The sequence below is a fragment of the Loxodonta africana genome, chromosome 9 (assembly GCF_030014295.1).
Source record: "Loxodonta africana isolate mLoxAfr1 chromosome 9, mLoxAfr1.hap2, whole genome shotgun sequence".
NCBI classification, from domain to species: domain Eukaryota; kingdom Metazoa; phylum Chordata; class Mammalia; order Proboscidea; family Elephantidae; genus Loxodonta; species Loxodonta africana.
The window spans coordinates 111,046,216-111,073,232 of record NC_087350.1 but is presented as its reverse complement, the minus strand read 5'-3'; the positions used below and the strand labels follow the sequence as shown (position 1 = coordinate 111,073,232).

Genomic DNA, 27,017 nt, shown 5'->3' with positions numbered 1-27,017 from the left:
CCATTAACATAAATTCATTGCACCCTAAGGCTTCTATCTAATCTTTTGAGTCGCTGTTGTCACTTTGTCCCATGTAGATAGTTCTTAAAAGAGTATAATGCTCAAGGAAGACTTTTTTCTTTACTAGGTAAGCTAAACTATTGTTTTCTTTTTAAGAAGACTTCAGGGGATTTTTTTTTTTTTTAACTGTACTTTAAGTGAAAGTTTACACATCAAGTCAGTCTCTCATACAAAAACTTATATACACCTTGCTAGGTACTCCTAGTTGCTCTCCCCCTAATGAAACAGCACACTCCTCCTCTCCACCTGTATTCCCGTGTCCATTCAGCCAGCTCCTGTCACCCCTGCCTTCTCATCTCATCTCGAAACAGGAGTTCCCCACACAGTCTCAGGTGTCTGCTTCAGCCAAGAAGCTCACTTCTCACCAGTGTCATTTTCTGTCTCATAGTACAGTCCAATCCCTGTCTGAAGAGTTGGCTTTGGGAATGGTTCTAGTCTTGGGCTAACAGAAGGTCCAGGGACCACGATCTCTGGGGTCCTTCTAGTCTCAGTCAGACCATTAAGTCTGGTCTTTTTACGAGAATTTGAGGTCTGCATCCCACTTTTTTTTTTTTCCCCCACTGTTCTCCTGCTCCATCAGGGACTCTCTGTTGTGTTCCTTGTCAGGGCAGTCATTGGTCGTAGCCTGGCACCATCTAGTTTTTCTGGTCTCAGGTTAATGCAGTCTCTGGTTTATGTGACCCTTTCTGTCTCTTGGGCTCATAATTACCTTGTGCCTTTGGTGTTCTTCATTCTCCTTTGCTCCAGGTGGGTTGAGACCAATTGATGCACCTTAGATGGCCGCTTGCTAGCGTTTAAGACCCCAGACGCCACTCTCCAAAGCGGGATGCAGTATGTTTCCTTAATAGATTTTGTTATGCCAATTGACCTAGATGTACTCAGGGGACATTTCTGGCTTACAGTTTAAAGATTATCTCAGGGCAATAGCTTTAGGGGCTTATCCACCCTCCCTGGCTCCAGAAAGTCTGAAGTCCAAGAGAATTTGAGATTCTGTTCTGCATTTTCTCCCTTTTAATTACGATTCTTCTGTAGAGTCTTTGACCAAAATGTTCAGTAATGGTAGTAGTACAGCACCATTCAGTTCTTCTGGCCTCATGGCAAAGAAGGCATTTGCTCATGGCGACAATTAACTACACATTCTATTTCCTCCTCCTATTCCTGACTCTCCTTCTTCCTCTTAGAAATATTTTTGATTTAGTGGTGGGGAAAGAAAGCTGAGAAGTGATCTAACTTTCACAGAGATCCTTTTCACATAAAAAGATAATAGATACATTTTTGAGAAATTATGGAGAGATGGGAACATTTCCGAATTATTTACATAGCATTTTCAGAGATCCCTTATCTTCTGATTTCAACTGAGTTTCTCTACTTCATCCTTAACCTTTAACCCAAGCTTCTTTTGTTTTTTAAAAAATCTGAACATACACTCTCCAATTTATTTGTGAACATTTAAATCCCACCTCTGACATTACTAGCTGTAAGACTTTGGATAAGTTTCTTAACCTTCCTAAGCATCAGTTTACTTATCTATAAAATGGGGATAACAATAGTACTTATTCCACAGTATGTGTGGCATATAAATATTCAACAAATATTAGTTAATAGTTATTCTTAATTACTTACAGTTACTTATAAGTGAAGGATTTATGGAGCAGATAAGAGTCATTAGGTACCAGAATGGGTTACCAATGGGTAATTGTGAAATTAATTTCCCTTTCAGTCTGTTAAGATCAAAATGGAAAAATACTTCTTTGGTGGTTGTATAAAGTTCTCCTCCCTTCTCATTCTCTGCTAATGATTCTGCTTATTTCAAAGAAAGTAGAAGGAGTCAGAAAAGAACTTTCAAATGCTCACACTGCATCTGCAACTTACCTTCATTTGCTCTCATATGCTTTGTCTTCTCATCTAAACTAAAACTCAGCCTATTCATTCCAGCAAATGTCCCTTCCTCCACCTGAATCATTTTTGCCTTGCTATTGGATCATTTTCATCAGTATACAAATATGTTATTTCTCCCATCAATAATAACAAAAAACAAAACATCTTGTCTTGACTCCAACTTGTCTTTCCAGCTACTGCCCCATTTCTCTGCTCCACTTTACAGCAAAATTCCCATGAAAAAGATGTCTATTCAATATCTTCAATTCCTCGTCTCTAACTCTCTTGAACAGACTCCTAAGATTTTCACCTACTTCTTCACTGACACAACTAGTTGAGGTTGTCAATGACCTCCATGTTGCCAAATTCAATAATGAATTCTCTGTCTTCATTTTCCTCAGCCCATAACAAGCAGCCTTCCTTTCCGAAATATTTTCTTTCCCTGATTTCCACAGTACTACTCTCACCAGGAGCCCTGGAGGTATAGTGGTTAAGAGCTCAGCTACTAATCAAAAGGTTGGCAGTTCAAATCCACCAGCGCTCCTTAGAAACCCTATATGGGGCAGTTCTGCTCTTGTCCTATAGGGTCGCAATGAATTGGAACCTTCTTGATGGCACCGGACAACAACAACAACTCTCTCTTGGTTTAAACTCCTGCCTTACTGAATGTTCCTTCTCAGTCCAGGGCCTGGAACAGGTTGTTCTGGTTCAAACCTCTGCTGAGAATTTGCATTTCTAACAAGTTCCCTGCTGAGAATTTGCATTTCCATCCCACACATACTGCAATCAAAATCTGTATTTTAATATGATCCATAGGTGATTCTTATAACTTCCTGGGAACTCCTTAGAAATGCAGATTTTCAGCAGGGGTTCAAACTAGAAGTTTAAAGCCCTGTCTTAGTCCCTCCTGCTGAGTTCTACTCATCTCCACCACCTCCAAATGCTGGAATGCCCAGGGTTCAGTTCTCTTTTCTTCTCTATCTATGCTCACATATGAGGTGATTTCTATCAATCTCATGGTTTTAAACACAATCTATTAAAAAAAAAAAAATTTTTTTTTTTTTTTTTATATGCTGACAACTCCCCAATTTATACCTCCAGCCTGGCTTACTCCCTTGAATGCCGACTCACATACCAAACTGCCTACTCAATAACTCCGACTAAATGTCTAAAAAGCCTACGAAACTTAACGTGTTGAAATCCAAAACTCTAGAATGCTTCTGATCCGGTCTCAAACCTGCTAGTCTTTCAGTCTCTTCTATCTCAGTTAATGGCAATTCCATTATTCTAGTTGTTTAGACCATAAATCTTGGACGTCTTTTTACTCTTCACTTTCTCTCACACCCCACACCCAATCCTTAAGTAAATTCTACCAATCCTACTTTCAAAATATGTCTGTAATTCAGCCACTCCTCACTATCTGTACTGCTACTATCCTGGTCTAAACCTTCACCATTTTGACCTGGATTATTGCTATAAAACCCACTGCTGTCAGGTTGATTCTGACTCACAGCAATCCTAAGGGACAGGGGAGAACTGCCCCATAGGGTTTCCAAGGCAGTAAATCTTTGTAGAGGTAGACTGCCACATTTTTCTCCTGTAGAGCAGCCAGTAGGTTTGAACTGCCAAACTTTTGGTTAGCTGAGTGCTTTACTGCTATGGTGTAACTGATTACCTGGTTTCATCTTTGTCCCACTAATCTAAACACAGCAGCTAGAGTGAGTGCTTTAATGCTTAAGTCAGATCATGTCCCTCCCTCTGCTTAAAATCTTTTCATGGCTTCTCATCTTACTCAGTAAAAACCAAAGTCCTTTAATAAGGACCTACATGATTTGGCTACCTCTCCCCTCTACCTCTTGCCTCTTATCACGCTCCTCCTCACTCACTCTGCTCTGGTTAGAGTTGCCTCTTTGCATTCCCCCTAAATGTCAAATGCGCTCCTTGCACCTGCTATTCCCTTAGATGACTACATGGTTCTCTCTCCTATTTCATTCAGGTCCCTGTTCAAACAGCATCTCATCAAGGAAGCCTACCCTGACACCCTGTAAAACAGTAAGCCTCACCCTGTCCAAACCCCAGGCTTTACTTTTTATTTATAGCACTTACCCTCATCTGAGGTTTGCGTTTGTCTCTCCTCCATTAGAATGTAAGTCACAACACTGCTTTCTCAGGGCTTAGGAAGTGCTGTGCATGCAGTGGACACTCATGACTATCTGTTAAATTACAAACGACTGGAAAACCACTAAAGGATTCCAGGACATCCTCCTACAATCCTAAACTAAGAGACCTAAGCATAAGCAAAACATTATAAAGCTTGAATTACCTGTTTCTTTGAAAAGCTTTCATTAACTTTGGTTCCCATGGCAGCAACTCATTTAAAAGACGGATCAATGTACTATGCAATTCTTTTACAGCTTGCCTCCGATGATACCATTTACCCTAAAAATATAATTTTTAAAATAAATCTCTTAGATTTAATTTAAAAAAGAATGTCAATCCTTCTTTTTACAACTAAAAAACAAAACAAAAAGCCAATAACCCATCAAATAAATATTTCTTCTTCAGAAGGCTACAGAAAGGGGGAAAAGCCTGTAACAAGTCTTTTTCAATATACTGTAAAGATTCTCAATTCTAAAGGAGGAATCTGAAACATATTTCATCAAACTGCGAGACAAAAAATTTTTAAGTTTATAAAATTGGGTCAATTGTAAAATGTTTTAATCATTTACTAAATACACATATATACAGCAACATTTATACGGATTTATACACATTCATTAACTCTGCAGACGATCTAGCTTACTTCTGCAAAGATTCTGTAATTTTCTCAAAGGGTGGGAATGAGAGGGAGAAAAGCTAGGTTTGTTATCATCTCCAAAGGCAATCTTTTTAACAAAAGTAACTTCCTTAGGAAATTTTACAGTTATTTTACTTTAAAAAATGAGCAGCCCAGAAAAGCAACCAAAACAGTCATCATTTTAAACACTGTCATGCTACTAAATTACTAGCTTGTGTAATCACGTGACTTGAATCCAGATCTGCCTGACTGTGAACTGCAAGCTCTTAGAACTACATCACTGCCTCTTAAAACCTGTGTCACATACACTGAAGCTGACACAGGTTATAAAAGCCTCTAGTACAGACGTGCTTCACTAATATACATAAAGCTACCTGACTACCTTAGGTATTCAGTAAGTTTATAGGAACAATAAGTTCTACCTCTGGGTAGCCAACCATCCCTCCACCCCAATGGCAGCATGCACCTATCATCATCATCATCATATGATGTTATATAACAATACTTTCTTTTTTGTGTAACAGCTTTGAGATGTAATTCATATACTATACAATTTACTCATTGTTTTATTTCTTTTATAACCAAAGACACAAAGCTGTATGTGTTACAGATCACATTTAACATGCATCAAGTTAGACTTCATCCCACAGCAACTGTTCAGTCAACTGACACACATACAGAACAGTAAGGCAGAAAGGTATCACTACCTACAGCAAACAGTATTCTCGCGCATACATTTCCCAATTTTACATATAAAACCTCTAACAATTAGGTCATGTAAATTTTAGTCACATATAAACCTAAGTGATTAATAGTATAGTTTTAAAATAGAAAATAAATCTCGTGCTTTAACCCAAGAGAATGTTCATATACATAAAAATGAATGCTACGTTTCTACCTCTCAGGTTCTACATTTTGGAAGGGGAAATGTTTATTGGAAAAAGAGTAGAAGAACTGGGGTTCCATGTGCAAGTACACGTACTGAATATGGAAAGTAGGCTTACTCATTCTTGTGTCTTCTTAGTAGCATGACTAATCATAGTATTATGGAAAAAAACTCAATTTTTATTTCATATAGTAACCTAGGCAAGCTTTACTTCTCGTTAATCACTTTCTAAAAGTACACACAGGATCCAAATTAACAATTAGTTGCTTCTCAAAAGTTTATTTTACTCACAGAAATGTTATGAGATAGTATAAAGTGCTTATTGAAACCCAAGAAAACAAAATTATTAAATCGATAAACAATAAAACCAAACGAATAATTTTCATCTAGGGAAAAGCAAACTTAAATTGAGGAAGATGTAAAGACAGATGACAGCTACCCTAAATCCTTCATGGAATGAGGTAGGGTTTTGTTTCAATAAAAAATAAATAGGCAGATGGAGATTTTTTCCTTGAACAAGGTATGTATGTAAACAGCACTATTATTTAGCTCAAAAATGAAATGATGAGTGTGGCAGTAAACTTTCCCTAAAGCTAAAGAGAGCAGAAAGGAAAGATATAAGAAAAGAAGGTGGGCTAAATATCCTCTCGGTACAAGTAACCGAAAAGTGTTACAAGACTAGGGCACACCAGGCACACTGAATTCCTTCAATGGGAGGTTATAAGGGGGAACTACGACAGTTACAGAGGTAACCAGGAAGTATGACTGCTGTCTGGATTAGGCTGATGGTGATGGAATTGGGGATGCAGGAGTATTATGGGACAGAAGATGAGCAGCAAAGAGACTGTGTGTTATTTTGAGACATCTGTCAGCTGTGTTTGTGTCCCTACCAAACTGCAATATCATTTTGAGTAGAAAGGAGTTTTAAAAAGATTACAAAGATTTTATTTTGGTTACTGATTTTTAATTAATCCAGTGCCAGAAATATACTACTGAACTAGCCAACTGTGTACACGAAATGGACCTTAAATATCTATCAAAGGGTAGATTTCAAACTTCCATATAACTCTGTCTTACCCACTTACCTATCTGGAAATGCCTATGGTTTTCTAATTTTATATATGTTCTTTGGGCTTCTTCCCTTTCTTTATAACATGTGTTCTCAACTTAGGGTAGTGTGGTGGTGTTGGTATGGCATTTCATTTATAATCTGAAAATGCGTAGTTAACAATTTTGTATTTGGAAAACAAAACACAAAGTCTATTATTTTTATAATGCAGACTATTGAAAGCACAGATTAAAAAATGTTTTGGCCAGAAGTTTCATATAACAAATACGATGACCTCAACCAAGTGCTATGGTGTATGTGTGTTCACTGTTTTTATGTCTATCAAAAGGGGGCACAGGTTTCAAAAAAGTTGAGAAACAGTGTTCTGGGATTGCTATTTGATTTTAACCACTTGACAGTAAAAGAGAAACTCACACTGCTTGTTTCACTTCTCATCATCTTCTTTGGTCAAAACGTGATGTTTACAACCCAAATGGAATTCAAATAATAGCACGCCCCTTTCTAGTCAGTAGTGGTCTCAAAGTTTCACAGTATACAATAGAATTGATGTAAACAGAAGAAAAGTTATACATGTTAAAAAGAAATTAGTCAGGGACGGTGATGGTGACAATCTGCCTCAGCTTGAGTCTAATAAAAAATCTACTTAAAATCGAATAAATATTTACTGAACTTTAAAATAGGTCATTAATCTAAAAGGTAGTCATAGAAACTTTTGACTCATCAACTTTATTTACATACGCAGATAATGGAAAAAAAAAAAATGGAAAAGCCAAGAACAATTATCATGTTTCTTTTAGCATATAATTTTATCGCAGGAACTGTCTAAAGTCACAGAGGGAAATACTTGTAGGTAGAATTAGACTTTAGACTAGAATCCTTGGTCTCCTGAGTGCTAAAGTCCACTCTCCTTCCAGTGTACCTACACACAGATAATTCCTAAAGAAGAAATACATTGTCTGTATTGGGTAAATAGTAGTGTATTTACATGTAGGTATCTCTGTAACGGAAACCCTGGTGGTGTAGTGGTTAAGTGCTACGGCTGCTAACCAAAAGGTCGGTAGTTCGAATCCGCCAGGCGCTCCTTGGAAACTCTACGGGGCAGTTCTACTCTGTCCTATAGGGTCGCTATGAGTTGGAAGCAACTCGACGGCAGTGGGTTTGGTTTTTCGTTATCTCTGTAATATAAGAATTAATAATTTCTAAAGATTGTTTTGTCTAATTGAATTACTAATAGTAATTAAAATTACCGTGATCTAAAGTTTGAAAGTGAATTAAAAAACATTTTTACCACAATTTAAAAAAATAATTAAAAAAAAAAGTGAATTAAAAAACAAAAGCAAACTATATATGACCAAAATGACAAAAGCCACTCAAAAGATTAGACAGGAAACTTCAAGGGGAGTGAGTTTATGTTACTGGCAGGCATAACCTGGAAAGGAAGGGTGAGAATGGCTCTATAACTCAAAGAATGTCATCAATGTCACTGAATTGTACATGTAGAAATTGCTGAATTGGGGTATAATCCGTGTATATTCTCAATACCAGCCACAAAAATAAATTATAAAAAAAGGGAAGAAAAACCAAAAAACAAAAGTGAAACAGCAAGTTGTCCTATCTACAAACACATGGGAGAATATGGGTGTAATAACAATCAGAAGGACTCTTACAGGCTTCCTCTGCACGGACCAACTGCAAGCAGAGACAGTGATGGTGGGAAGATGCAGCAGCAAAAAGCCATCTGTTGAACCATGCTATAACTGTTTTTCTAATGAAAATACATTTAATAAGCTTGATACATATAAATTTAGTCCTGACTTTACTTTATAAACAGGTACATGATTGGGAAGATAAAGGAACTGTGTTCAACACTGGGATTATCATCTGTTTTTAGGGATAAAAAATATTTTCTTAGATAATCCCAATGTATTATGGGAACTTAATGATTCAAACATTTACTAAATGTCACTTTAAAAAAGAAGAGAGGAAAAATTTTCTTTTATGAGTCTCCTATAAAGTTTAGCATAAAACAGAGCATGAATTCCAAGCATGCACCATGGGACCAAAGGCACAGGATACAGTCTAAATTTGAAGCTTACCTTTGTTCATTCTCATCCAATGTCCACAGCAGCTGCAGATTGCCAGCTCCCTTGCCATGAGATGTCCCAGCTGCCAAACAGTGAAAGTGATAGCCCCACAGGGATTATACAAAAAGGAGCTGGTCTCTGGCCATAAGATAAGTTCTTTATTATATTATGCAGTTTTATAAGTTTTGGAGTTTAGTGTGATACATTAGTATCCTAAGGGGATTATAAGGGAAGGGAGACTTAAAAAAAAAAAAACTTACAAAACTACACAATATTGTAAAATAGAATGCTATGTCTCTGTGTGTGTAATGAGTGGGGAGGGACGCTTACCTTACAGCTAAAGAGCAGCTCCATTCTGCTGCAGTGATCTGCTGTGGGTGTGACAGCACCAGCATAGTGCTGCTGGCTGGGTGCTGCACTGAGAGGGAGCTGGCAATCGGCTGATGCTGGGGACACTGGACACCTTGAAAAGGAAGAAAAAAGAAAACAAATGAATTCCAAATTATGAGACGTCTCATCACCATGGATATATTTTGCACATTTTAATAAATTTAAACACTTTGTATGTTAAACTTAGATCAAAGTCACCCGTTTACACTAACTATCCAGTTACTTATATAGATTTTTCTTGCAACATTTTATCTAAGTAAAACAGGTATCAACAGTCCTATGAAGAACAATCTAAAATCCTGAATATACAAAAAATGATTGTTTACATTGAGATGGTATTACTGTAGAGATGATATAAATATTCCTAATTAAAAAGAATGCTACAGAAATTAATGTGTATGATAGAAGTTGTCAATGCTACTTTTCTATATACTTTTGTTAAAGCACAGAAACACGGACCATGAAAAATACCTTTTATTACAGGCTTGGTTCTTGTCAAAGACACAAACCTGTGGTACAAAAGAGACTAAACCAAAACCAAACCAAATCCATTGCTGTTGAGTCGATTCCGACTCAGAGCGACCTTATAGGACAGAGCAGAACTGCCCCACAAGGTTTCCAAAGAGCACCTGGTGGATTTGAACTGCTGACCTTTTGGTTGGCAGCCATAGCTCTTAACCACTATGCCACCAGGGTAATATATCACGTTTTTCAAATAAAATGCAAATAACTTCTCAGAAAAGCCAAATGGGTCCCTACACACAAAGATGGCTCATTTAAAGTCATCAGCAATATCCAAAGGTAGCTTACAAATAATCTAAACTCATCTGTATAAAAGCACAGCACCAATTAAATAAACTCTACTTTAGTACTTTAATAAACCAATTATTTGACATTCATCTCTGTCTAATGTAAGGTAGAAAGATAATAAATATTCATTTTTTTTTCTTATTGCTTACCTAGAGAAACTACCACCATATTCACTGCTCTGTTTTCCTGCATATTCAGTTTTGGATGTAAAATATCACATCTTGTTAACATACAGTCCCTTGAAAAAGCACTAGTTTAATAATATAGTGAAATATTTGCATATTAATATGAAAAAGCTAAAAAAGTATTTTAACACTGCCAACAGTTCTAATATAAACTATCATATTCATATGCCAGTGTTTTCTCAAAATATTCTCAATTTTTATAAAAGACTAACAGAAAAGGAAAGTATCTGTACTTTGCATTAAAAGCATCTCACACTGATTAGCATATATATTTATATTATATTTCTAAATTGGCATTTGAGTAGAAAGCATGAAGACAAACAACTACAGCAAAGATAAGAATACTGTGAATTTCTGTCATTTGGCTTTATTGAGATGAAAAGGCTGGGTGACATACCATATCCCCTGTAAGGTGGCTCACTACTCTTGGGAAAGAAAATCTAAAAATAGACATAACAGATGGCACATAATCATTTTCATTTACAAAGAAAAGAAAGAACCCTGAACTGAAAATTCGTCTGCTGAGTATCTGAGTTTGACTCTGTTTAGTAAACTGATAACAGCAAACAAGTTGAAGGCATTTTATCAAATCTGTACATGTTAGCAGAAAAGTGGGTTCTCCAGCAATTCGCTGCCCGATCTGAATCACCACGTAATGTATGTGTCTTTGGCATCATCAGGGCATAAAGAGTTCCATGTGAGCGAAATTAGGACTGGGAGTACCTGAAAAGGCAGGACAGTGACCTATGTATTTTTACTTTCTCAGGTTCTATCACAAAGCCTAGCACAGAGTAGGCCCACAAGAAGTATTCAACTGTGTAAGTAAATTTCCTAGATAACTGTTGCTCCTTGGACGCAAAATATTAAAAATATTGAAAGAAATGTTTCTAAAATGTAAGTCAGATTTTCTGAATGATACAACTATTATTTAACTCTCAGTGACTTGGGTCATCATCATGAATAAGTCAGTTATTCTGTCATGCTATCTATCATACACGGCACTACTGAGGGTTCCCGGGCCATTTATCCCTATAGTCCTTTTTAAATGGTTATCAACTATTATACTTAAACACCTAAGCTCTGCATTTGCACGTTTCTTTCAATCGTCTTAAAATAATTATTTATCAGTGTTTCATGTTACTGCCAATGAATCTGCCTTAAAGTACCTCATTCTAGTTTAAAGCACACATATATTGGAGGACCGTGTACATTAGAAGGAATCGGTCCACACAAGGCCTTTTTCTATCTGAAAGTACGGGAGCATCTGTAAATGGACTTCATGATCTCTGTTTAGACTCCTTTTGCTCTCTGCTGGATTCCAGCTTAATTTTCCTTTGATATAGATCGTTTTTGTCTTTTTCTACAATCTGCTAAAATGGTAGGAAAGTTGTATTAGTGTCTAGCCCTCAAGTTTTTTGATACTATTCTTCCCCAATTCACAAAAGGCATTGAACTATTCCATCTTTCATTTTTAGGGTCTTTCAAAAGATTTGGGTCTTTTTTAACAGTGGTAGAATGATTTGGAAAAGGATAGCAAGAATGATCGTTCAACTTCAAGAATGTAATCAATGTCACTGAATTCTACCTACAGAAATGGTTGAGGTGTATGTTTTGTTATATATATTTTTACCATAATTAAAAACAACCAAAGAACAGAATGATGTGGAACTCGTTTTTTCCCCTTAAGGACTCCATGACACCATAACTTTAAATTTTTACTACTCTGTTATCAAGTGGATTTTCCTTTTAAATTCAATTTCCTAGAATTCCTGGCCATGGAGAGTAGCCAAGTAACTGTTAAACCCAAACAGATGATAATACACATTTATTTTGGAATCTGAAAAAATATCTGACATTTAAAATGTTACTTATACTTAAATAAGTGTGTGTGAAATTAGGAATTCAAAAGGGTTCAAGGCAAATCATAAAGCCATACTATGAAGCTGTGGGAGCCCTCGTGGCACGATGGTTAAGTGCTCAGCTACTAACAGAAAGGTCAGTGGTTCGAATCTAGCCAGTGGCTCTGTGGAAGAAAAGACCTGGCAATCTGCTCCCATAAAGATATCAGCCTAGGAAACCCTATGGGACAGTTCTACTCTGTCCTACAGAGTCACTATGAGTTAGAACCAACTCGACTGCACGCAACAACAACACAACATGAAGCTGTGACTGCCACTGGGTTCAACTCTTCCTGAAAGCTCACTCCATGCTGGGAATATACAGCATTAACTCTCTGCCTGTTGTAAAAATACCACACAATCCTTTACCCTTTTCATAAAAACTTTCTCTGGAAGAGGTATGTAAACATTATTTTAACCAGAGCTTCCCCGATGGGATGCACATTGTATGTCAAACTGAACTAAATACAAAGAATAAGCACTACCAACAAGGATTAAAACCTTGTTCTTAGTTGAGAAGATTAGTAATTAAAGGTGAAAAAGGTAAAAAACTAACCAAAAGCAAAATTTACCACAGATAAATGAGGATATTCATTCTCAGTGACTACGGTCAATTAAAACTTTGTCTGTCTTACCAGTCGTATATCGTTCTGGTTCACCGTTCCTGTCATTTAGCTCTCCTTTCTTGCTTTTATACTGAACATGTCAGTTAACATCTGATTTTTCATAAAGTCCACATGTTATCTGCCTCTCCACCCTACTCTTACTCCACACATAAATATGTAATTAAGGGAAGTGAGCAAGTGTCTTGGGTGTTTGGTGACGTCTGAATAAACAAAGCTTTAAAAGAAGAAACTAATCTTTGAATCAACCACTTGTCTGTCAGTTTGTCATACTATGGTAGCTTGAATGTTGCTGTGATGCTGGAAGCTATGCCACCAGTATTTCAAATGGTATCAGGGTCACCCTGGTGGACAGGTTTCAGCAGAGCTTCTAGACTAAGACAGACTAGGAAGAAGGACCTAGCGATCTACCTCTAAAAAACAGACTGGTGAAAACCTTAAGAATAGCAGTGGAACTTCATCTGATATAGTGCCCAATGATGAGCCTCTCAGGTTGGAAGGCGCTCAAAATACAACAGAAAAAAGTAGAAAGGATCTTAATGACATGGATGGAGTCAAGCTTTTGGGACTGTCATTTGCTGATGTGGCGACTCAAAAAGAGAAGAAACAGCTGCAAACATCCATTAGTAACTGGCATGTGGAACGTACAAAGTATGACCTTAGGAAAATTAGAAGCTGTCAAAAATAAAATGGGACGCTTGAAGATTGATATCCTAGGCACTAGTGAGCTGAAATGGACTGGTGCTGGCCATTTTGAATCAGATAATCATATGGTCTACTAAGCTGGGAATGAGAAATTGAAGAGTAAGAGTACTGCATTTACTGTCAAAAAGAACATTTCAAGATCCATCCTGAAGTACAATGCTGTTGGTAATAGGATAATATCCATATGCCTACAAGAAAGACCAGTTAATACGACTATTATTCAAATTTATGCACCAACCACTAATGCCAAAGATGAAGAAATTAAAGATTTTTACCAACTTCTGCAGCTAGAAATTGATCAAACATGCCATCAAGACAGACTGATAATTACTGGTGATTGGAATGAAAAAGTTGGAAATGAAGAAGGATCAGTATTTGGAAAACATGGTGACAGAAATGTCGCTAGAAATCAGATGGCAAATTTTGTGAGACCAATGACCCATTTACTGGAAATACCTTTTGTCAACATGAATGGCGACTGTACACATGGACTTCACCAGATGAAATACACAGGAATCAAATCGACTACATTTGTGGAAAGACAATGGAGAAGCTCAATATCATCAGTCAGAACAAGGCCAAGAGCCAACTATAGAACAATCAATCACTAATATGCAAGTTCAAGTTGAAGCTGAAGAAAAGTAAAACAAATTTACCAGAGCCAAAGTACAACCTTGAGTATATCCCATCTGAATTTAGAGACCATTTCAAGAATAGATTTGACTCACTGAACACTAATGACCGAAGAAGACCAGATGAGTTGTGGGATAGACATCAAGGATATCATACATGAAAAAGCAAAAGGGTATTAAAAGACAGAAAGAAAAGACCAAAATGGACGTCAGAAGAGACTCTCAAACTTGCCTTGAAGATAGTACAGCTAAAGCCAATGGAAGAAATGATGAAGTAAAAGAGCTGAACGGAAGATTTCAAAGGGCGGCTCAGGAAGACAAAGTATTATAATGAAATGTGTAAAGACATGGAATTAGAAAAACCAAAAGGGAAGAACACACTTGGCATTTCTCAAGGTGAAAGAAATAAAGAAAAAATTCAAGCCTCGGGTTGCAAAAGTGAAGTATTCTATAGGCAAAAGTATTGAATGATGCAGGAAGCATCAAAAGAAGAAGAAAGGAATACACAGAATCACTGTACCAAAAAGAACTGGTAGACGCTGAACCATTTCAGGAGGTGGCATACGATCAGAAAGGAACTGATGGTATTGAAGGAAGAAGTCTAAGCTGCATTTAAGGCACTGGCAAAAACAAGGCTCCAGGAATTACCGGAATACCAATTGACATGTTTCAACAGTTGGATGCAACACTGGAAGCGTTCACTCATCTATGCCAAGAAATCTGAAAGACAGTTAACTGGGCAAATGACTGGAAGGGACCCATGTTTGTGCCCATTCCACAGAAAATGATCCAAGAGAATGCAGAAATTATCAAAGAATATCACTAGTATCACATGCAAGTAAAATTTTGCTGAAGGTATTTCAAAAACATTTGTAGCAGTATATCAACAGGGAACTGCCAGAAATTCAAGCCGGATTCACAAGAGGACATGAACAAGAGTATCACTGCTGATGTCAGATGACTCTTGGCTGAAAGCAGAGAATACCAGAAGGATGTTTCCCTGTGTTTTAATGGCTATGGAAAGGTATTCGACTACGTGGATCATAACAAATTATGGTAAAACTGCAAAGAATGGGAATTCCAGAACACTTAATTATGCTCATGAGGGACCTGAACATACTCCAAGAGGCAGGTGTTCAAACAGAACAAGGGGATACTGCATGATTTAAAATCAGGAAAGGTGTGCATCAGGGTTGTATCCTTTCACCATACCTATTCAGTCTGTATGCTGAGCAAATAATCTGAGAAACTGGACTATATGTAGAAAACATGGCATAAAGATTGGAGGAAAGGCTCACTAACAACCTGTGTTACACAGACGACACAACTTTGCTTGCTGAAAGTGAAGAGGACTTGAAGCACTTACTGATGAAGATCAAAGACTACAGCCTTCATTATGGATTACACCTCAACATAAAGAAAACAAAAATCCTCACAACTGGACCTATAAGCAACACCATGATAAACAGAGAAAAGACTGAAGTGTTTGAAAATTTCATTTTACCTGGATTCACAATGAATGCCCTTGGTAAAAACAGTCAAGAAATCAAACGATGTATTGCATTGGCCAAGTCTGCTGCAAAAGACCTTTTTAAAGTGTCAAAAAGCAAAGATGTCGCTTTGAGGAACAAGGTGCACCTGATTCAAGCCATGGTGTTTTCAATCGCCTCATAAGCATGTGAAAGCTGGACAATGAATAAGGGAGACCAAAGAATTGATGGCTTTGAATTACGGTGTTGGTGAAGAATATCGAATATATCACGAACTGCCAGAAGAACGAACAAATATGTTTTAGAAGAAGTACAGCCAGAATGCTCATTAAAAATAAGGATGGGGAGACTTGGTCTCACATACTTTGGACATGTTATCAGGAGGGACCAGTCCCTAGAGAAGAACATTACGCTTTGTAAAGCAGATAGTCAGTGAAAAAGAGGAGGACCCTCGACGAGATGCACTGACACACTGGCTACAACAATGCGCTCAAACACAGCAACAACTGTGAGGATGGCACAGGACCTAGCAGTCTTTCATTCTGTTGTACACAGGGTCAATATGAATAGGAACCAACTCAAAAGCACTTAACAACAATCTTTGTATCCCTACCAAATTCCTGGTACTGTGCACAGCACATGGAAGACATTCAGAAAATGTCTGCTGAATGAATAAGACCTGAATCTGTAACTAAGACAGCTAAGTAAATTTATGTCATCCATTGTGCAGGGTTTCCAAAATGTCATTCTAATATTAAAATGCTTTGGCTATATATGGCTATTTAAAGACAAAATGATATTCTCCCCCACAGTTTGAGAGGGTTTTCCATTTTGTTAACCTTTAAATGGTTTACTGGAAGATCTAGAATAAGAAAACGTTATATAATGATATTTAAAAAAAAAAAAAAAAAATTAATTTTCAGGATAATTTAGAGCCTATTATAATCATATCTCCCCCACCCGTCTGTCAGTTTGTCGTACTGTGGCGGCTTGTGTGTTGCTGTGATGCTGTGACGCTATGCCACCGGTATTCAAATACTAGCAGGGTCACCCGTGGTAGACAGGTTTCAGCGGAGCTTCCATACTGAGATAGACTAGGAAGAAGGGCCCAGCAGTCTACTTCTGAAAAGAATTAGCCAGTGAAAACCTTATGAATAACAGCAGAACACTGTCTGGTATAGTGCCAGAGGATGAGCCCCTCAGGTTGGAAGGCACTCAAAAGACGACTGGGGAAGAGCTATCGCCTCAAAGTAGAGTCGACCTTAATGACGTGGATGGAGTCAAGCTTTTGGGATCTTCATTTGCTGATGTGGCATGACTCAAAATGAGAAGAAACAGCTGCAAACATACATTAATAATCAGAACCTGGTATGTACGAAGTATGACTCTAGGAAAATTGAAAACTGTCAAAAATGAAATGGAACTCAAACACTGATACTCTAGGCATTAATGAGCTGTAATGGACTGTTATCGGCCATTTTGAATCAGATAATCCTATGGTCTACTATACCAGGAATGACAAATTGAAGGGGAAGGTATTGCATTCACTGTAAAAAAAAAAAAAGAAAGGAACATTTCAAGATCTACCGTGAAGTACAATGCTGTCAGTGATAGGGTAATAACCATATGCCTACAGAGAAGACCAATTAATACAACTATTGTTCAAATGTATCCACCAACCAGTAAGGCCAAAGATGAAGAAATTGAAGACTTTTACCAATTTCTGTAGTCTGAAATTGACCAAACATGCAATCAGGATGCATTCATAATTACCGGTGATTAGAATGAGAAAGTTGCAGACAAAGAAGGATTGCTAATTGGAAAATACAGCCTTCGTGATAGAAACGATGCCGGAGATCACATGACAGAATTTTCCAAGACCAACGACTTCTTCATTGCAAATACCTTTTTTCACCAACATAAACAGCAGCTATACACGTGAGCCTCGCTAGATGGAATACAGAGGAATGAAATCGACATCTGTGGAAAGGGATGATGGAAAAGTTCTGTATCATCAGTCAGAACAAGGCCAGGAGCCAACTGTGGAACAGATCATCAACTGCTCATATGCAAGCTCAAGCTGAAACTGAAGAAAATTAGAACAAGTCCACGAGAACCAAAGTATGACCTTGACCATATCCCACCTGAATTTAGAGACCATCTGAAGAACAGATTTGCCGAGCTGAACACTAATGGCTGAAGACCAGACGAATTGTGAAATGACATCAAGAACACCATACATGAAGAAACCAATAGGTTATTTAAAAGACAGGAAAGGAAGAAAAGCCCAAAACGGATGTCAGAAGAGAGTCTCAAACTTGCTTTTAAACGTCAAGTAGCTAAAGTAAAAGGAAAAAATGCTGAAGTAAGAGCTAAACAGAAGGTTTCAAAGGGTGGCTTGAGAAGACAAAGTAAAATATTATAATGCCATGTGCACAGACCTGAAGGTAGCAAACCAAAGGGAAGAACACATTTGGCATTTCTCAAGCTGAAAGAACTGAAGAAAAAAATTCAAGCTTGTAGTTGTAATACTGAAGGATTAAACAGGGGAATACTAGATGATGCAGGAAGCATTAAAAGAATATGGAAGGAATACAGAGTTCCTGCACCAAAAAGAACTGGTCAACATTCAACTATTTCAGGAGCAGCACATGATCAGGGACCAACGGTACTGAAGGAAGAAGTCCAAGCTGCACTGAAGGCACTGGCAAAAAAACAAGGCTCCAGGAATTGATGCAATATCAATTAAGATGTTTCAACAAACAGATGCAGCACTGGAAGTGCTAACTCATTTATGCCAAGAAATTTGGAAGACAGCAGCTACCTGGCCGGCTGATTGGAAGAGATCCATATTTATGCCTCTTCCCAAGAAAGGTGATCCGATCCAATGCAGAAATTATTGAACAATATCATTAATATCACATGCAAGTAAAATTTTGCTGAAGTTCATTCAAAAACAATTGTAGCAGTGTATCAACAGGAACTGCCAGAAATTTAGGCCAGATTCAGAAGAGCATGTGGAACAAGGGACATCAATCATAGCTGATGTCAGATGGATCTTGGCTGAAAGCAGAGCATACCAGAAAGATGTTTAACTGTGTTTTATTGACTATGCTAAGGCATTTGACTGTGTGGATCATAATAAATTATGCATAACACTGTGAAGAACAGGAGTTCCTGTGTTCATGAGGAATCTGTACATGGATCAAGAGGCACTTATTCGAACAGAACAAGTGGATGCTGCATGGTTTAAAGTCAGGGTTGTATCCTTTCACCATACGTACTCAATCTGTATGCTGAGCAAATAACCCGAGAAGCTGGACCATATGAAGAACGGGGGTATCAGGATTGGAGGAAGACTCATTAACAACCTGCATTATGCAGATGACACAACTTTGCTTGGTGAAAGTGAAGAGAACTTGAAGCACTTACTAATGAAGACCAAAGACCACAGCCGTCAGTATGGCTTGCCCCTCAACATAAAGAAAACAAAAATCCTCACAGCTGAACCAATAAGCCACATTGTGATAAATGGAGAAAAGACTGAGGTTGTCAATCATTTCACTTGGGTCCACAATCAACAGCATGGAAGCAGCAGTCAAGAAATCAAAACACGCACTGCATCCGGCAAATCGGCTGCAAGAGACCTCCTTAAAGTTTTAAAAAGTGAAGATGTCACCTTCTGACCCAAGCCAAGGTGTTTCCAATCATCTCAGATGCATGCGAAAACAACAATAAATAAGGAACACAGAAGAAATGACACCTATGAATTGTGCTATTGGCGAAGAACATTGAACATATACCATGGACTGCCAAGAGAACAAACAAATCTCTTGGAAGAAGTACAACCAGAACACTCCTCAGAAGCAAGGATGGCAAGACTACATCTGACATACTTTGGGCATGTTATCTAGGAGAGATCAGTCCCTGTAGAAAGACATCATGCTTGGTAAAGTAGAGGGTCAGTGAAAAAGACGACCCTCGATGAGATGGATTGACACAGTGGCTGCCACAATGGGCTCAAGCACAGCAACAATGAGGATGGCCCAGGACCGGCAGTGTTTTGTTCTGTTGGGTATAGGGCTGCTATGAGTTGGAACCAACTTGATGGCACCTAACAAACAACAACAGAACAACAATTAATCTGTACGCTGAGCAAATAATCTGAGACGATGGACTATATGAGGAAGAACGGGGCATCAGAATTGGAGGAAGACTGATTAACAACCCGAGATATGCAGATGATACAACCTTGCTTGCTAAAGTGAAGAGAACCTGAAGCACTTACATAGCTCAAAGACCACAGCCTTCAGTATGGATTACACCTCAACATAAAGAAAACAAAAATTATCACAACTGGACCAATAAGCAACATCATGATACATGGAGAAAAGACTGAAGTTGTTCATGGATTTCATTTTATTTGGATCTACTACACCCATGGAAGCAGCTGTCGAGAAATCAAAAGACACTGCACTGGGCAAATATGCTGCAAAAGACCTTTTAGCGTTGAAAAGCAAAGATGTCATCTTGAGGACTAAGGCGTGCCTAATCCAAGACATGGTGTTCTCAATCTCCTTATATGCATGTGAAAGGTGGACGATGAGTAAGGAAGACTGAAGAAGAATTGATGCCTCCGAATTGTGGTGCTGTCGAAGAATACTGAATATACCATGGAGTGCCAAAAGAATGAATAAATCTGTCTTGGAAGAAGTACAACCAGAATGCTCCTTGGAGGCAAGGATGGCAAGACTATGTCTCACATACTTTGGACATGTTATCAGGAGGGATCAGTCCCTGGAGAAGGACATCATGCTTGGTAGAGGGCCAAAGAAAAAGAGGAAGACCTTCAACGAGATGGACTGACACAGTGGCTGCAGCAATGGGCTCAAGCATGATTGTGAGGATGGCGCTGGACCAGGCAGTGTTTCATTCTGTTGTACACAGGGTCGTTACGAGTCAGAACCAATTCCGCAGCAGCTAACTGAACACAATCATATTTATAACCAAAGAAATTAAGCTTAATTAGGGCTCACTCAGGATTCTGAATGTAAAATAGAGTTTATACTGTAAAACAGCTGGCTATAAAAGAATTTTGACTTGACTCACTATGTGAAAATGGGATATGGAATGGAGCACATGGGGAAAAATATCCCATAACCCTTCATTCAAATAGAGTAAACTTTCTTTGTCGCAGGTAAGAAAATAAGATTAACGGATAATTTCTTTGCCTTCTATCAGGCTTTTATTACATGCATTCTTTTTTTTTTTGAGACCATATGGATTTACATAATAAATGAAATTTGTAACATGATTTGACTGCATTTTTCCAATTTACCTATGTATATTCATTACTATACCTTGACCTTTTAAGAATATATTAAATCGTATTTCTAAACATGAATAAAAAAATATACAGCCATGTTATTTGTAACTTCTGTATAGTCTATATTAAAGATGTTAAAAGGTAAATGGTAAATCTATGTAAGGGGGCATAAAATGGACTGAAGACAAGCTGAGATAGATCTAAAGGTAAGGTCAAGAATCCTTAACTATCTGATGGAATCACAAAGGGTAAAAGTTACACTGACATATCACGAGTTCCAGGAACGAATGAGAAGTATATGACGCAATAAAATCCTCTCAGTTGTGGGATCTGGTACATGATTTAATCGAATTGTAACTTTCAAACCAAGAATTTGCTCTCTTCCCGTGGTAAGCTGACAACAGCAGACAGAATGAGAACCGGGCCCTTAGGAAATATATGGTTATACCATGGGTTTTCGAACTCAGCAGCTGACAACTGGGACTTCTGTTGTGGTTGTCCTTTACAATGTAGGATGTTTAGCAGCATCTCAGGCCTCTAGCCACTAAATGCCATTATCATCTCCCTAACTGTGACAACCAAAAGTATCTCCAGATATTGTCAAATGTCCCTGGTGGGGCAAAATCATCACAGGTTGATAGCTGCTGGTTTTTTTCTGAACTCAGACCAAAAAATAGTGTCACCACCTCTGATCTAAGCTTCTGACTCCTCTAACATTTGATCTAGCTGATGTACAGTCTTTGGTTAGGTAAGTATTGTTATTATCATATTATTGAAGCCCTGGAGGTGCATGGTTAAGAGCTCAGCTGCTAATCAAAAGGTCATCAGTTTGAATCCACTAGCTGCTCCTTAGAAACCCTACGGGGCAGCAGTTCTACACTGTTCTGTAGGGTCGCTATGAGTCAGAACTGACTCAACGGCAATGGGTTTGATTTGGTTTTGGGGAGTCCTGTGGCACAGTGGTTAAAGTGCTCAGCTGCTAACCAAAAGGTCAGAGGCTAGAACCTACTAGCTGCTTCACGGTAGAAAGATGTGACAGTCTGCTTCCATAAAGATTTATAGCTTTGAAAACCCTATGGGGCAATTTTACTCTGTCCTACAGGGTTCCTATGAGTCAGAATCAACTTTGGCAATTTTTTTTTTTAATTATGAATTTAAATTATTTTAAGAATAGATTAAGTTTATTCATTGCTTAACATTCTTTTCCAATTCTTTTTAACATGACTTTTCACATACTATAATCATTATGTGATTAATACTATACTGTATTAATCACATAATACATATCACATATTAATATTATACTGTATTATTTAGTATACAGTCATGCACTGCTTAATGTCCCCAATATTTTCTGTTAAGTAGGATGTTATGTGAACATGGTACCAAATCAGACTGTCCCAATGCTCAGGGGTGGCCTGGAGGGCGGGGCCCATGTAACTTAAGGGTGTGTAGACTTCCATGGCCTAAGGGAGGCCGGTACAGTCAGCACAGGTTATCTACAACCAAACCCTCTGATTTTCCAAAAGGACCAGGAAAGTATGCTTTTGTGTTGTGTTTGGTCCTGCTCTCTGATCTAGGTACCATTCTCTGATCAGGATTTCTAAACTCTATTATAATCCTGGAAACCCTGGTGGCATAGTGGTTAAGTGCTACGGCTGCTAACCAAGAGTTCAGCAGTTCGAATCCGCCAGGTACTCCTTGGAAACTCTATGGGGCAGTTCTATTCTATAGGGTCGCTATGAGTTGGAATCGACTCAACAGCAGCAGGTTTGGTTTTTTTGGGTATTATAACCCTGGAAACCCTGGTGGTGTAGTGGTTAAGAGCTACAGCTGCTAACCAAAAGGTGAGCAGTTCGAATCCACCAGATGCTTCTTGGAAACCCTATGGGGAAGTTCTACTCTGTCCTTTAGGGTTGCTATAAGTTGACATTGACTCGATGGCAGTAGGTTTGGTTTTTTTGGTTTTATTATCTTACAGGACCACAGACATATATGTGGTCAGACTTTGTCCAAAGAGACATTATGAAGCACATGACTGTACTTTCAAAACTCAACATTCCACGAATATTTTCATGTAGTGACCACGATGTACAAATATCTCACTTTATGACCTGTATGATATACCACAAGGAGCCCTGGTGGCACAACTAGGCTGCTAACCAAAAGGTTGCAGTCTGGACCCACCCTGTGGCTCTGCAGGAGAAAGACCCAGCGATCTGTTCTTGTAAAGATTACAGCCTAAAAACTCTATAGGGCAGTTCTAATGTCACACAGGGTCACTCAAGGTCAAAACTGAGTCATACAGTAAGTACTCAACAACAACACAATATACCACTGCTTTAATACTGTTTGCTCAGTCATCTCCCTACTGTTTGACATATGCACTGTTCCCAAATTTCTACAATTAGAAGTGGTCTGATAAATACAACTTTATGTAAATTATTTTTGATTAGGAGTCGGGAGAATAAAGTTAATTTCCAAACAGGATTACTATATCAAAGGGCACAGGCAGTTTTATAGCTTTTCCTACATATTATGAAATTCTTTAGAAACATAATTGAAGTCTGCTTAAATCCTGCTCAGTATTGAGGTACTTAGCTGCTAAAAGATGTATTAGAAAAGACATATGGTCTTTCATTTAAAAATTTTAATTTATCTATATTGATAGACTATCACTTATATAATAGATAAGTTTCTTTTCTTATGAATAACACCTTTTCTTTTTAATAAATTTTTCAGTTTTCCTTATACCCCATTTCTACAGAGACCTTTCCTTACTGAAGAAAACTGAAACCCTCTTGAAAATCTGAACTATGATATAAAGCATAAGAAAATTAAGCAGACAAGAGAAAAATGAGTTCACATAAAAAACTGAGAAATGTATCCACTCCTATATATGCCTGGCAAAATCTTCCAGTTTTGATTATTTAAAAAGCAGTAATATCAAACAACTTTCAAACGTAATAGGACCAGGCAAATTTATTACTATTTTAGCACTACCTTTCTAGAAAACCAGTAACAAATTTCTACACTAAAAAGTGTATTTTCTAAATAATTAAGCAACATAAAAATTCTACTGTGAGTAAAATCCACAAAAAAATAAAAACAATCGAACTTTATGATTACTCCTTTAGACCACTGAAGACTCGTAAGGTCTAAATATGAGAAAGACAAAATTAAGGGACTTCGTTAAACTACATACTTCTATTAATATGTTAAGCAGAGGTCTCACTTTCAGTCAATCTCAGGCAATTCCGTACAGTCCTGCAAGACCTAAAGGATGTGGAGCCTTTTCTGAGCAAGCATCTAAATGAGGTAATGGAATCAACTAAGCTAGAATAAACTTGAGAAAATTAAAGCGTTTTCTCTCCTCATGTTATAAATCATAAACGGAATGAGTTGTCTTACAAACTATCCAGATTTTCAAAGACTGTAAATCTTCCAATATAACAAATAACAGTAAGAGGTTAAGAAAGAAGTTTAAAAAAGAAAAGCGTTCCCAAATCGAATATTGACACCCGTGAAGAAATGGGATAATTCTTCCTTATTGCTTTCGGCCGGAAGCATTATCTGGAAAGGCCCTGCAGAGAGAGAATGAGTCCCCTGAAGCAATGAGGTGTTTACAGGCATCCATGCTAACTGCTCACCTATAGAATTTCTATCTTTAGTAAGGACACTTATCACAACTAAATGTTTACATGGAATATATCCTCTCTGTTACTGGAGACACTACTATGGATAAAAAAGTTGATGATAACTAATAGTTTTCTTTTTAAATAATACTGTGTTTTTGGTGAAAATTTACACAGCATATTAGGTTCCCATTTAACAATTTTTATACATATTGTTCAGTGACACTGGTTACGTATTTCACAATGTGTCAACATTCTCATTTTTTCCATTCTGGTTGTTCCATTTGCATTAATCTAGCTTCCCTGCCCTCCCTTCTCGTCTCATCTTTGCTTTAGGGTAAATGCTGACCATTTGGTCTCATATAGGTGATTTTTTAAAACAGCACAGTACTCACAGGTGATACTGATTATTTTATGAGCCAACCTGTTATTTAACTAAAAAGTGACCTGCAGGAGTGGTTTCAGTTCCAAGTTTAAAGGGTATACCAGGGTGACAGTCTCAGGGGTTCCTCTTGTCTCTACCGGCCCAGTACATCCGGTCTTTTTATGATGAGTAATAGTTTTGATTCTAAATGCTATTTTAGATTTGACAATGATAGCCTCTTATGAAGATCAACATTAATACTTCATTTGTCTGGCAATAGAGAAGGAAGCCCACAAAGCATAGAATCAGTCAAAATCCTACCACCGAGTTCATACATTTCATTACTAAGAAAGTCCCTGAGGTCCTAATAAGTATGGTCCAATTCTAATAGGTATGGCTACTTGCTTTCTTAATTCACAGCACACCAGCAGGGCCAAGTACATGGACATACACAAGAAATGACAGCTGACGAACTGCTGGACAATGAAAAAAGAAACAGAACGAAAGCAAAGAACAAATAATCTTTAAAAAATAAACAGCATAAAGGTCTTTTGGTGAATGTAAATAAATCTATTGACTTAGATACTGATAGATTTTTAGGGTCTTGATGACCCCTGGCATCATCAAGAAAGGGTTAAATTGTATTCAGTATAGTATGGAGGCAGGGAAGTTTTTCATTAAATGATTAAAGTAAGGTTTTTGATATTGAAGGTTTAAGTCTCGGTCATCTAGAAAATTCATTTAAGTGGAACACCCTGGAAACCCTGGTGGGGTAGTGGTTAAGTGCTACGGCTACTAACCAGAAGGTCGGCAGTTTGAATCCACCAGGCGCTCCTTGGAAACTCTACGGGTCAGTTCTACTCTGTCCTCTAGGGTCGCTAGGAGTTGGAATCGACTCGACGGCACTGGGTTTTGGTTTTGGAACACCTTATTCCCAAATGATGCCAGACGTATAAACTGGTATTAATATAAACATAAATGTTTAGTAAAGTTAACTCCTACAACTAGTATCTATGATATTCAATATTAGCTTTTGTCAAAAATAAGGAATGATCCTGAGATACCAACTATTTCCTTTATGCTATGTGCCCATTTCAATGGCTGAGGTAATCTGTTCATGAGAACAATTTTCAGGCAGTTTAAATGAAAGTAAAATAGCCCATATGTTGGTAATCTCAATAATAAGATTATCCCCACTAAGTAAAGCTCCAAAAATTTCTATTTTTTGAAGAGTTGAAAACTAATATGCAAGTATCAGTGGCTAGAGTAAAAGTTTAGAGACATAAAATCTAATCGATTAAACCTTATACATGATCTAAAGTTTTCTGATTAAACATGTCCTCATGGGTTACAGTGTCAAGTATTTGTAGTTCATGGCTTCTGCTTCTCTTCTGCTTCTTCCTGTTCTATTCCTGTGACTCGAGGGCCATCCCTGTTTCCTTATTCATTCTAATGACCAATTAACTCATCTTAGGAGAAATTCAGAAAAGAAACAGAGTTTAAGGGGAAAGGGAAGGCAATGTTTAAACCTAATGAAATCAATGGAAGTGCAGTGGATGGCTTTACAGAAAACCCCCTGATACCTCCACAAGTCTTTTTCTGTAAGAACACATACCACAAGATTTAAATCAATTATGCTTAAACTATGCATTAAAAGCAAAAAAACCCTAATTTAGAATGTGGGAACAAATTAAGATACATGAATTATTTTTAATTGCAGCATAAAAAGCAATTACAAATTTATTTAGCAGAATTCTGTTTTGGGTCATGATTAAAAGACTATTCTTTCCTATTGAAGAGGACCAGTCCTTTACGGGCATACAACATCAAATACATTAAAAAAAAAAAACTTTTGGCTGACGAGAAAATATTCTAATATAAATGTTTTCTGAAGAATAGATCACAGAGGTAAATTTTAATACAATACTTAGTGTGTTTCATATCAAGAGGTTTCCCATACAGCTGAAGTATGTATATGACAACTAAGGTTTTAGAGGGTTTTTAACGCAAATATTTCTAAAATACACTAAACGGTTTTCTGCATTTTCAGACTGTATACTGAACATAATTTTCTCAGTGATGACAGCCCTCATTATGAACATTATTCTCTCTTCGACTACAGTAACCCTCTCAGGGGTATCACAGGAGATACTTCTGAAGGGCTTAATGCATTTTCACCCACAGT

The 27,017-nt window shown here is 37.6% G+C and overlaps 1 protein-coding gene and 1 long non-coding RNA gene across 5 annotated transcripts in view; one reads left to right on the top strand and one right to left on the bottom strand.

The window, feature by feature from the left end:
• Positions 1-27,017, bottom strand: part of BRD10 (bromodomain containing 10) — a 97,158-nt gene that overhangs the window by 5,698 nt on the left and 64,443 nt on the right. For all 4 annotated transcript variants that reach the window (XM_064290528.1, XM_023545276.2, XM_010587953.3 and 1 more), the window contains one exon: positions 4,262-4,377. In XM_064290528.1, coding sequence (XP_064146598.1) covers positions 4,262-4,377 — 116 coding nt within the window. The remainder of the gene's footprint in view (positions 1-4,261; positions 4,378-27,017) is intronic.
• On the top strand, positions 609-17,075 carry LOC135232317 (uncharacterized). Its single transcript, XR_010322864.1, has 2 exons — positions 609-3,990; positions 10,926-17,075. It is a non-coding gene; the product is annotated as an uncharacterized LOC135232317 (long non-coding RNA).